At 58.5% G+C, this 14685-nt stretch overlaps 1 protein-coding gene across 1 annotated transcript in view; it reads left to right on the top strand.

The window, feature by feature from the left end:
* LOC137456109 (hydrocephalus-inducing protein homolog) overlaps positions 1-14013 on the top strand; it is a 67280-nt gene extending 53267 nt beyond the window's left edge. The window contains exons 47-61 of the mRNA XM_068167414.1: positions 282-480; positions 1080-1179; positions 1757-1856; positions 2948-3116; positions 3711-3949; positions 5048-5150; positions 5752-5956; positions 6305-6543; positions 7425-7576; positions 8930-9122; positions 9786-9891; positions 10475-10735; positions 11350-11492; positions 12187-12405; positions 13888-14013. Of these exons, the coding sequence (XP_068023515.1) occupies positions 282-480; positions 1080-1179; positions 1757-1856; positions 2948-3116; positions 3711-3949; positions 5048-5150; positions 5752-5956; positions 6305-6543; positions 7425-7576; positions 8930-9122; positions 9786-9891; positions 10475-10735; positions 11350-11492; positions 12187-12405; positions 13888-14007 (2548 nt within the window). The 3' untranslated portion in view covers positions 14008-14013. The remainder of the gene's footprint in view (positions 1-281; positions 481-1079; positions 1180-1756; positions 1857-2947; positions 3117-3710; positions 3950-5047; positions 5151-5751; positions 5957-6304; positions 6544-7424; positions 7577-8929; positions 9123-9785; positions 9892-10474; positions 10736-11349; positions 11493-12186; positions 12406-13887) is intronic.
* Positions 14014-14685: the final 672 nt, after the last annotated feature.

Raw genomic sequence — 14685 nt, 5'->3', positions numbered from 1 at the left:
GATGTCCCATGACAGTCCCCAGCTCTAGCCCCCCAGCAGTGGGTGCCCTGATGCATTTGCTTCTCCTCTGCTGGTGCAGAGAGAGTGGCTCTGGCTCTGGCTCTGCCTGCTGTTGGATCCCCTTCTGCCACCAAGCTCTCCCTAGGGGCCTCCCCTCTCAGGCTTGTGGCAAAGAGCAAAACCTGCAGGGTGGTTTCAGCCCCATGGGGAGGGCTGCTGCCAGCGGCAGGGCTGCCGCTGTGCCCCTCAGCAGCTGGCACTGAGCCTTGGTGTCTCCGCAGCGAGCACAGCAGGAGCCTGCTGCTGCGGAACAGCTGCCCCCTGCCGGTGGCCTGGAGGCTCAGCGGGCTGGAGAGCCTCGGCGAGGGCTTCTCGGTGTCGCAGAGGCAGGGCACGGTCGGGCCCCGCTCGGAGCTGGCCGTGCAGCTGTGCTTCAGGAGCACCAAGGCTCTCGGCGTGGAGAAGAAGCTCCGCTTGGAGGTGAGGGGACAGGGCCCTGCCTGGCAGAGCTGGGCAGAGTGCTGTGGGCCCTGGGGGATGGAGGCTGTGTCTGAAGGCAAAGAGGGCCAAAGGATGAGCCCTGAGGAGATTCCTTTGAGCCCACATTGTCTGGGCCCTTAGCACCAAGGGACCCTCACTGAAGGATGCTGCTTAGGAATACCTCAGTGCTGAGCAAGAGCTGAGGGTGGGGGGCAAGGAGATGGAGCCAGGCAGTGGTGCCAGCACAGAACAAGGGGGAAGAGGCAGGAACTGGAAGCCAGGAGGCTCCAACATCTTTGGTGTGAGGGTGCTGGAGCCCTGGAGCAGGTTGCCCAGAGAGGTTGTGGAGTCTCCTCCTCTGGCTATTAAGGCTTTGTTCCCTGGGGTTTAGAGGCTGCATTGCAGTGAGGCTGCTGCCTGCTAAGAGAGAGTTGGCTGTCATTGCCACCTGCTCTGGGACACCTCAGGACTCTTGTGGGTGTTTGTACATCACACTGCCTCCCAGGCTGGGTAAAGACAGCTGCTAGAGACAAGGACTCCTCTTGTTTAGCAGGAACACTGAGGAGAATGACTTTAGGGTTTGCTTCTTGCTGCCTCAGGTTTCAGATGCAGAGAATGTCCAGGGTGTTGTTCAGGTGGAGAACATTGAAGTTGTGGCTGAGGCCTACGAAGTTGCTCTGAACATCACCCTGCCTGAAGGTCAGTGGCTGGCCCCAGAGCAAAGGAGTTCAGCTGCATTGCACTGCTGGGGCAAGTGGGGGATGGGGTGGGATGGGGTGGGATGGGGTGGGATGGGATGGGGTGGGATGGGATGGGATGGGATTGGGTGGGATGGGATGGGGTGGGACAGCAATGCAGGCCTGGCATGGATCCATGGCACAGGTCTCTTGCCAGCTGTGTGGAGTAAAGCACTGTCAGGTCACACAGTGCCTTGCCTCTCTCACACCTTGAAGTGTGCCCCTTTGAAACACCAGGGGTGGGAACAAGCAGCTGGCAGTTCCTGAAGGCTCAGTACAGCACATCAAGTGGTTGATCTGTGCTTGGAAGCAAGGAGGTAGAGGCTGAGCTCCTTGGCTGCTAAGCCCTACAGATCCTCTCTGAGTAAGAAGAGCAAAGGGCAGCAAAGCAGGCAGAGAAACCTTGCAAGGCTGGAGACTTGCTGAGCAGAGCTTTGTCCCACCTGAGCTCTCCCAGTCTCTGTCTCCTGACTGGGTGCAGCCTGCAGCAGCTCCAGCATCCTCCCCATCCCTTCCCTCGCTCTGGGGGTGTCCTGCAGGTGCAGATGGCTGTGTGAACTTTGGAGTCCTGGAGGTCCTGGGGAGTGCCAAGCAAGTGCTGACCCTGAGGAACCAAGGGCAGTGCAAGCTTGCATACAGGTTGGTCCAGCTGCCTGCTCTGGGAGTGCCTGGGGCCAGCACCTGCCCAGGCCTGCAGTCTGCTCCTGTGGCTAGAAGCTGTTCCCATGCTGGCTGCCTCATGGTGTGTGTGACCACTGGGACTGTCCTGAGCTCCAGGCTCCATTGCCATGGAGAATCCAGCCCAAGCCCAGCAGTTCTGCACAGCTCAGCAGGCACCACAAGGAGAGCCCCTGGGCTCTGGGGTGCAGTAAGAAGAGTGTGGCCAGCAGGTCAGGGGACATTCTCCTCTGCCTGTCCTCTGCCCTAGGGAGACCACCTCTGGAGTCCTGGCTCCAGCTCTGGGCTCCTCAGTGCAAGAGGGAACCACTGGAGAGAGTCCAGCAGAAACTAGAAAGGTGCTGAGGGGCCTGGAGCAGCTCTGTGAGGAGCAAAGGCTGAGAGCCCTGGGGCTGCTGAGCCTAGAGAAGAGCAGCCCCAGAGGGGAGCTGAGCAATGCTCAGCAGCAGATAAAGGACCTGTGGCAGGCAAGAGGTTGGAGCCAGACTCCTGACAGTGGTGTCCAGGGACAGGCCAAGGGGCAGTGGGCACAAACTGGAACCCAGGAAGTTCCATCTGAGCAGGAGGAGAAACTTTGCTGTGAGGGTGCTGGAGGCCTGGAGCAGGCTGCCCAGAGAGGTTGTGGAGTCTCCTTCTCTGCAGAGATTCCAACCCCCCCTGGCCCTTGTGCTCCTGGGCAAGCTGCTGGGGGTGCCCTACTTTAGCAGGGGCCTTGCACCAGATGATCCCCAGAGGTCCTTTCCAAACCCTCCCATGCTGGGGGTCTGGGATTTTGTGCCCCTGAAGTTGAGGCCAGTCCCTGCTGAGCTCTGTTGCTGTCCTTCCAGGGCTAAGTCCTTTCTCTTCAGGAGACTCTTTAGAGGAGGAATGAAAACGCTGGGGGTGGAGGGGAGCTGCCAGCACTCAGCACTGCCTGGCTCTGCCAGGGCCTGGGGCTCCTAAGCACAGCAGAATTCTTTGGTTGGTTTTTACTGGTCCCATGCCAGGTCCTGGCTGTGCTGCTGGCCCCTGGGCTGTTCACTGCAGAGATCTTCTTCTCCTTCCCTCCCCAGGTTCAGGCTGCGCCCCACAGACCCCGGAAGCCGTGACCTGGCCTCCCACCTCACTGTGCAGCCCCAGCAGGGCCTGCTGCCTGCCTCTGAGCGTCCTGTCCGTGTCCAGCTGCTCTTCCACCCCCAGAGGGAGATCAGCATTGAGGACAAAGCCATCCTGCTGTGCCAGGTGAGCTGCCTGGGGCAGGCAGGGTGAGCACAGCTGGGCTGAGGGGGTCAGGAGGACATGGCTGTGCTGGAAAGCAAGCTTTAGCTGGGGAACCTTCTGTTATTTGCACACAGCAAAGGCTTTCAGAAGCCAGCTCTGGCCCTTCCAGTGCTGGAGGGGGCCAATCCAAAAGCTGGGGACAGACTTTGGATCAGGGCCTGCTGGGACAGGACAAGGGGTGATGGTTTGAAACTAAAAGAGGAAGATTCAGCCTGGATAGGAGGAAGAAATGTCTGACACTGAGGGTGGTGCCAGCCTGGCCCAGCTTGGCCAGGGAGGTGGTCATTGCCCCATCACTGGAAGCACTGCAGGTCAGGTTGTTTGGAGCTCTGAAGCACCTGCTCTGCCCTCAGGTGTTCCTGCTGACTGCAGGAAAATGGAAGCAATGACTCCTCCAAGCCAACCCATTCCATGATTCTAAGAGGGGCTGAAAATGCAGTTCTGGAGAAGGACTTCAGAGCAGGGGGATGAGCTGATGGGCACCTGGGCTGTGGCCACAGGTCAGAGCCAGAGGTTGGGCTCTGCTGGATTTACCAAGGCCTGCCCTGGTTGCAGGTGCTGGAGCCCAAGCTGAGGGCAGGAGGGGAGCCCATTGCCAGCATCCCAGTGAGGCTCTCAGCCAGAGCTGTCTTCAGCCAGTACAGCATCAGCCCTGCGGCGCTGCTCGACTGCGGGGCCATGGCCAGCGGCACCAGGAGGGCCTGCAGCTTCCTGCTGCAGAACAGAGGCCTCCTGCCCTTCCAGTTCCTCATCTGCAGAGCAGAGCAGGCTGCAGCTGAGCCCACAAAGAAAAGGTGAGAAGGCCTGCAGCAACCTTCCTGCTGGAGGAGGCCCCACAGCAGGGCTGGCGTGTGGCAGGCAGCCAGGACACACAAGCAGGCTGCACTGTGAGTCCTGGGGCCAGGTTTGGGCCCCTTACTCCAAGAGCATTGAGGTGCAGGAAGGTGGCCAGGGAAGGACAACAAAGCTGGGGAAGGGTCTGGAGCACATGGGCTGTGAGGAGCAGCTGAGGCACCTAGCATTGTTTAGCCTGGAGAAGAGGAGGCTGAGGGAAGCCCTTCTGGCTCTCTACAACTCCCTGAAGGGAGGCTGGAGCCAGGTGAGGTTAGTCTTTTCTCCCAAGGAACAACTGCTAGGACAAGAGGACACAGCCTCAAGTTGTGCCAGGGGAGGGTTAGGCTGCACATGAAGAACAATTTCTTCCCCTTGAGGCTTGTCAGGGCCTGGCCCAGACTGCCCAGGGCAGTGGTGGAGTGCCTGCTCCTGGAGGGGTTTCAGAGCTGTGGAGAGGTTGGTGCTGGTCTCCTCTCACAGGTAATTAGTGACAGGGAAAGAGGGAATAGCCTCAAGCTGTGACTGGGTAGGTTCAGACTGGGCATTAGGAAAAACTGTGTCCCAGCAAGAGTGGTCAGGACAGGAATGTGCTGCCCAGGGAGGTGGTGGAGTCACCAAGCCTGGGTGTGTTTGAAGGTCGTTTAGATGTGGTGCTTGGTCTGTTCCAGCCCCAACACCTCTGTGACTCTGTGAGGTGTGGTGCTGAGGGCCATGGCTTAGTGGTGACCTGTAGTGCTGGGGTCAGTCTTGGCCTTGCTGACCTTAAAGGTCTCTCCCAACTAAACAAGTCCATGTTCTGTGAGCCCTGGGTTATTGTCTGCCTGTGCAGTTGGCTTGTGAGCAGGGAGGAGAGAGATGCCAGAGAATCCTCCTGCTCATCCTCATGCAGCTGCTGCTGGAGCCCATCTGCCCATCAGCTACAGCCACAGGTGGTGCAGGGGGCTGTGAAGAGCAGGAGGACTTTCTTCCCTGGGGAGGAAGGTTTGGCTGTGGAGAAGGGCAGGAGGAGCTCAGCCTGAGGGATGTTCTCTGCTCTCTCCTCTGGGTGCACATCAAAGGAAGTTCTCCGACTCCCACAAGCAGGGGAGCTCCAGTGGAAGGTCTGCTGCAGCCAAGCAGAGCAAGCCCTTGCTGCCAAAGGAAACCAAGCCCTCCGTGAAGGTGGGTGGCTCCTGCTCCCCAGGACAGGCTCTTCCCCTGCTGTGCCCAGGCTGGGGGCTTGTGCCCACGGCATGGGACAGGGGCTGCATGGGGGAGACCCATCCTCTGCCAGCCATGAGCAGAGGAAGGAGCTGCTCAATGCTGTGCTCTTGCTCAGCCCTGGAGCTGTGGGGCCAAGGGGAAGGGATCTGTACCTGGGAGCTGCTGGCCAAAATAAGGCTGTGAGTGCCACAGCTGTGGAGTGTCCCTGCTGAACTCCCAGTCCAGGGACAGGAGATGACCTTGCCTTGCCCTCTGCCCAGTCTGCTCTCCTCTCTGATGGTTTCTCACAGTTCTCTCTGCTCTCTTGTTTCACATTGGAGGCTGAAGGACCCCAGCTCCCACCTTCACCCTTTACAGCCCAACTCCTTTCTCTAAGCCACTCAGGCTAGGCCTGCACATCTCCTTAGCTTGTTCCTCTCATCCTGGGTTGTGCTCTGGGCCATGGTGTCATCCCTGCCTGCCCTGGGCCCAGCTGGAGGCCAAGGCCCAGGGTCCTCCTTGCTGGGATGCTCAGAGTGAGGCTGTTTGCCATCAGCCTCTGCTGGGACTCTTTCTGCAGGCTCGCCTCACCCTGGGCATGTTCACAGTGTCCCCTGCCTTTGGCTCCATCCTTCCTGGGGAGCAGCAGCTGGTGACAGTAGATTGTGCTGCGGAGCTGCCAGGGCCGTGCCAGGAGCAGCTGCTCATCGACATCAGCAACAGAGACCCCAGGGACAACCCTCTTGGCATCCCCTACACCCTGCTGGCCGAGTCCTGCCTTCCAGGTGAGTGCTGCCCACGGGTTCCTGTGGCCAGGCTGCTGCTGCTCGGCACCCAGCCTCAGTCCTGGGACAGAGCAGACAGCCTGAGCCTGACGTTGCATCTCTCTGCCAATCCTCAGAGGTTCTTGCCAAGCCCACCAGTGGGAGAGGCTGGGAGGGATGCATGGAAGGATCAAAAGAAACCCTTTCAGACTGAGGGTGCCTGAGCTCCATCCTCACAGGCAGCTCCCCCACCCAAGGCTGGGGTTTGCAGCTCCCTGGGCAGAAAGAGCTTCTCAGAGGCCAGCAGGGGCAGGGCAGGTCAGCAGGAAGGATTCTCCATCCTCAGCCCTCCCTCTGCTCTGCTCACAGCATTCGTGGCTGATGACCTTGAGGCCATCTTTGAGGGGCATCAGATCTGCAGCAGCAGCAACCTCTGCCAGGTCCTCCAGACAGTGCAGGAGCAGCAGGGGGTGTTCCTCACAGATGAGAACAAGTTCATCTTCACCAACGTCCTGGTTGGGCAGCAGGCCACGGCACGCTTCAAGATCTGCAATGTGAACAGAATCCCCTGCCATGTGCTCCTCTCCATCAAACCCAGCCCCAGCAAGGTAAGAACAGGAGGCCTTGGGGAGTCTCTGAAGGCTGTGTGGCATCTGCCTTGTTCTCCAGCTTCCTTGCTTCCTTTTGCCCAGCCTAGTGCAGCTCAGGGCAGGTGAGAGCTGGGCTGCATTCAGTGTGTCTCAGGCAAGGTTTTAGCTCCAGGCCCCTGGGGCTTTGGAGTGAGACCTGAGCCCTTCTGAACATCTCTTGGAAGCACAGGCAGAGGAGGAGCTTTTCCTCAGCTTTGAGCCAGGGCTCCAAGCAGACCCTTTTGGGGTGGGCTTGGTCTCCTCTCAAAAGGAATAAGTGCTAGGACAAGAGGACATGGCCTCAGGTTGTGCCAGGGGAGGGTTAGGTTGGACATGAGGAGCAATTTCTTTCCCTTGAGGGTTGTCAAGGCCTGGCCCAGGCTGCCCAGGGCAGAGGTGGAGCCCCATCTCTAGAGGGATTTCAGAGCTGTGGAGCTGTGGTGCTGAGGGCCATGGTTTGGTGGTGACCTGGCAGTGCTGGGCTTAGAGTTGGACTTGATGATCCTAAAGGTCTCTTCCAACCAAAGCCATTCTCTGCTTTCCTTAGGCTCCCTGCTCTTTGCCCCTTCTCTTTAAAGGCCAGGGGCAGGTTCTTTGCAGGGTTCTCCATGCAGTCCCCACTTCCCATGTGTGCTGGAGGTCTGAGCAGCGCTGAAAGCAAGCTTTGCACTCCTGGGCTTGATGGCAGCCCCCTGGGGCAGCACTGCTTTGGATTCCCCCCCGAGACAGATGGAGCCTGTCTAGGGAAGCCAGAAGGGGGCCACACTGTCTGGGGCTGTTCCTCATGATCCTTGTATGGGTGAGACAGCAGCACATGGAGAAAAGTTTCCTCCTAACAGCCTTCTCTGGGCTTCCCCAAGCTGAGGAGCCACTCTGGCCAGGTGTTTGAGGTGGATCCTGTCCGGCTGTCCGTGCCCAGCTGCTCCCAGGCCTTTGCCACGGTCACCTTCACTCCACGGAAGGTGAAGAGCTACCATTGCACTTTTGAGGCCTCCCTCGATGTCCACACAAGGTAACTCACCTCAGGAGAGCTTGAGAGGGGACCTTCCTGAGAGCTTCTAGCTCTTTGAGTAGCCTGGGGTAGAGTACTCAGCGTTACAGCATCCCAGCAGGGAGGGGCTTGGAAGGGAGCTCTAGGGATCATCCAGCCCCACCCCCTGCCTGAGCAGGGCACCCACAGCAGCTTGCCCAGGATCCCCATGGCCAGGGGACTGTGGAATCTCTGCAGAGAAGACTCCCCAAGCTCTCTGGGCAGCCTGCTCCAGGGCTCCAGCACCCTCACCTCCAGGATCCCCTCTGGGGCTGCTCTTCTCCAGGCTCAGCAGCCCCAGGGCTCTCAGCCTCTCCTGCTGACAGAGATGCTGCAGAGAACTCAGAAGCTGTAGCTGCGAGATCCAGCAGAGCCGGGGAGTCAGTGCCCTGCTGTAGCCTGCAGCAGTGCCTGTGAGGGCAGTGGGACACTGACACTGGCCCAGGGTGCCCAGAGAGGTGGGGAATGCCCCATGCTTGGAACCATGCCAGGTCAAGTTGGCTGGGGCTCTGAGCAAACTGCTGGAGTTGCCAAGGGCCCTGCTGCCTGCAGGGGGCTTGGACTGGATGAGCTTTCAAGGTCCCTTCCAAGCCAAAGCATTCCAGGATTCTCTGATGCCAAGGAGCCAACAGGGAGTGGATGAATCAGGAAGCAATGGAGCTGTGTGCAGCTTCAGCTGAGCTGGAGAATGCCAAGGACAGAGGATTGTTTCCATGCCCTGAGCCAGCTGCCCTTGTTGCCTCCTTGTTCCTGTGCTCAGGAGGTGATCTGGTGGATCTCCTGGGGTGCATGAAGATCTTTGATGCTAAAGGAGCCATTGGATCCCCTCTAAAAGACCCCAGCTCTTCTGCCCTAGGCCCTGTGTGTGTCCTGGGCCTGCCTTGCCCTTGCCCAGCCCTTTAGTAGCTGAGCTGGGACTGGATCCATCAGTCTGCTGCCCTAAGGAGCAATTCCTGCTGTGAGCCTCTGTGGAGATCACCTTCCCTGCTGGGGTCACTGATTTGCCCCTTCTGCCTTGGAGACTTTTCCATGCTCTGCTCATGCTCCTTGCTTCTGTCTCACCTCAGCACAGCCAGGGAACCTGCCCCATGGCCTCTGTCACCTCCTCATGTCTCTGCTGCCCTGCAGGGCTCCTCTGAGTGGAATGGTTTGAACTGGTGCTCTGGGAGGCTCTGGCTCTGCAGAGCAGATTCCTCTTGGATGGGACTGGGTGGAGAGGGGCAAGGGGGAGCTGTGTCCTGGGGGCCAGGAGCCCCAGGCAGGGGAAATGCAGCAGGTGGCCCTGGCTCCACTGCTTGCCAAGTGAGCAGTGGCTCTGCTGCCCCTCTCCTGCAGCCCTGCAGCAGTGAGAGCACAGAGCCTGAGCTTTGAGATCAGCGGCGAGGGGAAGCTGCCGGAGGTGAGGGTCCTGCGCCCGGCGCTGAAGGACAGGAGAGGGAACCCCCTGCTGCTCTTCAGGAGGCTCCTGCTGGGGGCCTGGGAGAAGCTGCCCCTGGTCCTGCAGAACTCTGGCCCTGTCCCTGCCCAGGTGAGCAGCTGCTGAGGGAGCTCTGCTCTGGGAACAAGGCTGCTGCTGGGCAGGAGAGGGCCCAGCGCAGCCGGTGAGGGTGGGCAGGGGCCCCACTGCTCTGCAGGTGCCCTTGGAGCCCAAAGGAAAGCCTTGGCTTGTGCTCAGAGCCCCTCTGTGGCAGGAGGACGACCTCCTGAGCTTCTGCTGTGGCAAAGCAGTGGGCAGAGGCTCGTGCCTCAGCAGCCCTTCACTTTTGCCTCCACCTCCTTTGCAAGCTCTGCTGCTGTCCTTGCCAGCCTTGAGCCAGCCCTGGGCTTTGTGTTTTCCCTGCCTCAGGGAACAGCCTGGGAAGGGGCCTCAGAAAGTCTGCTGGAAGCCCCTGGCTGACTTCTGCTTGCCAGGAAGGGAGTTCCTCTGGGAAAGGGGATTTTGGGACCTTCTCAGGGAAACACAACTCAGAGAGTCAGGCTGGAGCCTTCCTGTCCTGCCTGCTTCTGTTTCCATCCCCTCCCAGTGTCTCTGGATGCCTGGCTTTGGGCTGGTTTCGCTCCAGCCTTGTGCTCAGAGCTGTGTTGGAAGGGGGGCAGCGTGCTGGGCTGCCCGTGGTGGAACAGCAGCAGTGTGGGCTCAGGCCCTGGGCCATGCTGTGCCCACCCCAGTCTGGTCCTGCTCTTTTCCCAGGTGCTGCTGGACCTGCTGGATGAAGAGGGAGTTTTCTTCTTGAAAGCCAGGCCCAGCACCAAATGCCTCTACCAAGCTGTGGGCATGAAGGACTCTGCTGGGGAAGGTGAATTCATCCCCCATGAAATGTGGTCACTCACAGAGGGAAAACTTGTGTCCTGCTGCTGGCTTGGCCAAGCAGCAAGCAGCTGTTGGCCAGAGCTTGTGTCCTGGGGCTCTCTGGGGCTTTTGCACATGGACTCTTTGCAGGGTTGATTTCTACCTGGCAAGCTCTAGGAAGCTTTTCCATTCTTATGGAGGTGGTGGGTTGAGTCCTGGGGGGGGTAACACCACTTCAGTGGAGCATCTGAGGTCTGTGCTGCATATGGGGAGTCCCCAGCCTGAAGGGAGGCTGCCCCTGAGCTCACAGCCAGGCAGCAAAAGCCCAAAGCACTCTGACTCAGCTCTGCTTAAGGCAGGAGCTATCTGGCTGCAGTTTGAGCCAGGGCTGAGCACTGAGCTGAGCTTAAGACAACTAACAGGGATGGCCCTGGTAGTGTCACAGCTTTGTGACCATGGGAGGAGGGTCTGGAAGCACTGGTGAGCCAGGCTGTGCTTAGAGACAGCTGGTTTTCAAGCTCCTGTTCCTTTTCTGGAGCATGGAAATGTTTGCAGTGCCTCACCTGTCCCTGGTGTCCATCTCTGTGCAGAGAGGAAGCCCCACACTGCTTCCCTGCTCCTGCAGCGTGGGCAGACAGCAGAGTTTGAGGTGGTTTTCAAGCCCACCCTGGCCCAACGCCTGGAAGGGAAGCTCCACCTGTCCGTGCTGGACAACCCCTCTGAGACCACCATCAGGCTGCTGGGGGAAGGCTATGAAGATGACTTCACCCTGGACAACATGCAGGGACTAGTGGCAGACAGGGAGGAGCAGAAGCTCCCTGAGAGCAGCCTGGAGGAGGACAGCCTGGAGGGTAAGAGGAGAGGCTGCCAGGGTGTAGCAAGGAACCTCCAGGGCTGGGCACACCTTGTGGCAGCACAGGGCTGGCCCAGATTTAGCAGCCAGCTGCTGTCACCTTTTGTAGCCTGCAGAGCAGCCTTGCTTGGGAGCCCCAGGGCAGGTGCCCTGTCAAGGGAGAAGTTTGCAGGCCAGCAGGGAGGGCTCAAAGGAAGCAGCTTTTGATTGAGGAGCTCTAAAAGGAGGTCTGCCAGCCCATGGGGTGCTGTGAAGAGCACATCTGATCATTTGTGTCCTCTCTGGGTGGACTGCTTGGTGGCTAAGGAATTGGTTGGATAGTCACAGCCAGAGGATAGTGATCAACAGCTCAATGTCCAGATGGAGACTGGTGTCCCTCAGGGGTCCATGCTGGGCCCAGAGCAGCCCTGCAGAGAAGGACTTGGGGGTGCTGGAGGGTGCAGATCTGGAGGTGAGCTGGCGCTGTGATCTCAGCCCAGGCCCAGACATGTCCTGGGCTGCATGTCCCAGGGGAAGGAAGGCTTGGAGAAGGTAGAGCTGGAGTCCTGTGTGTCTGTGGGGGGCAGAGGGCTCTCCCCTCATGCTGAGAGCTCTCTCTCTCATTGCCAACAGCTGACCCAGGGGATCACATCCAGTTTGGGTTCTGTCCCGTTGGCACCCCCTGCACCGTGACCTTCACCATCGCCAACCGCAGCAGGGGGCAGGCCCTGCGCTTCCAGTGGCTGCCTGAGCCTCCCTTCCACTTCTGCCCCCAGGTGAGCTTGGTTGTCTCTGCTTTTCCCTGCTGCTCAGACCCTGCCTGGCAGCTGTCTGGGAGCCACCATGGAGCAGTGAGAACCCCTTTCAGTGCCACCTAGGAGATGCCATCCCTGGCTTTGCTGGGGCCAGAAGAGCTCCGTGTTGTGGGACATGGCATCTTTTGGTGGTGTTCTTCTCCATCAAAACCCAGATAAATCCTCAGTAAGATGCAGTTTGACACAATCCCAGCATGGTGGGAGTTGGAAGGGACCTCTGGGAGTCATCTAGTGCAACCCCCCTGCCAAAGCAGGGCACCCACAGCAGCTTGCCCAGGATCACAATGGCCGGGGGGGTGTGTTTGAATCTCTGCAGAGAAGGAGACTCCACAACCTCTTTGGGCAGCCTGCTCCAGGGCTCCAGCACCCTCACAGCAAGGAATTTTCTCCTCTGGCTCAGATGGAACCTCCTTGGTTCCAGTTTGTGCCCCTTGCCCTGTCCCTGGGCACCACTGAGAGGAGTCTGGCCCCATCCTCTTGTGCCCCACCTTCTAGCTCTTGATAAGCTTTGAGAGATTGTCTCTCAGGCTGCTCTTCCCCAGGCTCTCAGCCTCTCCTCACAGAGGTGTTGCTGGCACAGCTGCTCCCCACGCCCACAGCCTGTGATCCCTTGCCAGTGATCCCAGGTTGGTCTTGGCTCTCTGCTTCTCCCTAGGTGGGACACCTCCATGCTGGCTGTGTGAAGGACATCACAGTGACCTTGCAATCAGAAGTTGAGGTCACCTTTAAAAAGCACCCAGTGAAGTGTCAGGTGTCCAGGATCTCCTTCCAGCTGCCACCAGAGGAGGTCCCTGACTGGGATGACAGCCTGCAGGCCATCAAGTGGGTGGATACCACAAGGGCCCCAGGTGCCACCTGGCCTGTCAAGAAGAAGGTGAGAAGCACAGCAGCAAAAGCTCCCTGAGCTGCCACAGGAAGGTCTGCTGATGGCAGCAGATCTCCATCTCTGCTGGCTGAGCTGCTCCTCCTGACAGTGAATCCGTCCCTGAATGGGAACCAGCAGGATGTGTTAGAGGAAAGGATGCTGCTGAGGGATCTGAGGGCTCAGACAAGATGGGGAAGTCTCTTGGACAAGAGAGGCCAACCCTAAACCAAGAGCTGAAGTGTTGCAGTCTGTGTTGGATGGGAGCTCACAGTTTTGAACCCACTTGCACAGCATGGTGGGGGTTGGAAGGGACCTCTGGAGGTCATCCAGTCTCAACGCCCTGCTAAAGCAGGGACACCCCCAGCAGCTTGCCCAGGATCACAATAACCAGGGGGGGTTGAGATCTCTGCAGAGAAGGAGACTCCACAGCCTCTCTGGGCAGCCTGCTCCAGGCCTCCAGCACCCTCACAGCAAAGAATCTTCTCCTCCTGGTCAGATGGAACCTCCTGGGCTCCAGTTTGTGCCCCTTGCTTCTTGTCCTGTCACTGGGCATGACTGAGAAAAGAGTCTGGCCTCATCCTCTTGCCCCCCAACCTCCTGCCCCCCACTTGAGCTGTTGGTCAGCACTGAGCAGATCTCCATTCCCTGGAGTTCAGATCTGGTTTAGATTCAGTGCCTTTGAACTCCCAAGGAGTTGAATCCCCTGCTTCTTGTTTTGGCTGCAGAGCAGCAGTAGCAGCACTCTGCTGTGTGTGCTGCAGAGCCCCCCAGCACCCTGGGGCTGAGCTTTGAGCGTTCTCTGCACTGAGCAAGGCAGCAAAGCTGGCCAAGGGTCTGGAGAGCAGGGCTGATGGTTGGACTCGACAATCATCCAGGTCTTTTCCAACTCCAACACCCTCTGCTGTTGGCTGTGGGGATCTCAGCAGCAGCTTCTGCTTTGACTTTCCTTGCCCAACACACTTCTCTTGGGTGATGGCTCTGCCCCAGCTGCTGAACCACTGCAAGACCTGGAACCCAAATCGTTTTGCCTAGCAGAGGCAGAGCAGTCAGAGACTTTCCAAATGAGTTCACTCCCAGCCCCGAATGCCCCTTCCCAGCCCCCAGCAGTGTGGTGGCTGCCCCACACCAGACATCTCTCCGGAAAGTCCTTTGTCCTAAAAAGAGTTTCCGGAGCTGTTCATTCTTGGGGTTCTCCACCCACAGCCTCCAGGAGGGAAACTGCAGGCCGCTAGGTTTATAGGGGCCAGGAAAAGCAAGGTCAGGCACTGGTACCCAGTGGCAGTTCCCACGTGTGTGCTTGCAGTGCTGGCGCTGCTGGCTCTGGTCAGCAGGTGACACACAGCCTACAGCAGAAGGGTCTCCTGCTGCCGTCTTCATGGGATGAGCCATGGGAATGTCCTTCCTAGCCCCTCTGTGTGGCTGCTGTTGGAGGCTCCCTGCTCAGCCTGGCACTCAGGGCCCTGCTCAGTGACTCTTCTCTTCTCTTTGCAGGTGCTGGAGCCAGAGGCAGAACCAGCTCACACTGTCTTGGAGAGCAGCAGCCGTGAGGTGCACATTTTCCTCAGCGCTGTTGTCACTGGCTCAGAGTGTGATGAAGAGGTTATTAATTAATATGAAACACAGAAATATTAATTGTATTGATTATTAAAATAATTAATAACCACTATTTGATGTACATATTCTAGTGCACAGCTGTGCAATACATCCCAGAAGTGGTTTAGTATTTATCATTTGGACTCCATTGGAATATTTACAGAGTTAATTTCTATGAATCTAAAGAAGGGTGCAATTCCACTGCTTGTCCACCAGATGGCGGGTTGATGGGACATTGGCAGCTGCTTAACTATATAGAGAGACATTACAATGCATCAGAGGTGACTTTGCTAGACGCGGGTGCTTTGAACCAAATGTTAATGAGTAAGTGGAAAGCACGGGGGAAGATTCACTGTGTCCTTTGTTGTAGCAGTCTGCTGTCACCGGGCTGGCTCCTGACTGGTCCAGATGGTGACAGTGGGGGGCAGCCTTCTCCCTCCCACGGCAGCAGAGAAGAGATGGAATGGAGGCTAGCTGGCAGGCAGGTTCCCTTGGCAGGACTGTGGCGGCTCCCTTCAGATGGCAGGGAGCGGTCCTGTGGGATCGGCCTGGCAGGGCCGGCAGGGCTGGTCCCAGGATGGGGTCGGCCCTGTGGCAACGACCTTCGGGGCCGGCGTGGACAGCCCTGGGGAGGAAGTGCGGCTGCATGAAGCAGCGACTTCCCCTTTGCTTGGCTCGAAGGTGTGGACGGGACCC

Source organism: Melanerpes formicivorus, unplaced genomic scaffold, assembly GCF_026170545.1.
Source record: "Melanerpes formicivorus ecotype bairdi unplaced genomic scaffold, bMelFor1.0.p_v2 SCAF_116, whole genome shotgun sequence".
In the NCBI taxonomy this organism is placed as follows: Eukaryota; Metazoa; Chordata; class Aves; order Piciformes; family Picidae; genus Melanerpes; species Melanerpes formicivorus.
The sequence above is the reverse complement of the archived record's forward strand: the minus strand, read 5'-3'. Positions and strand labels throughout refer to the sequence as shown.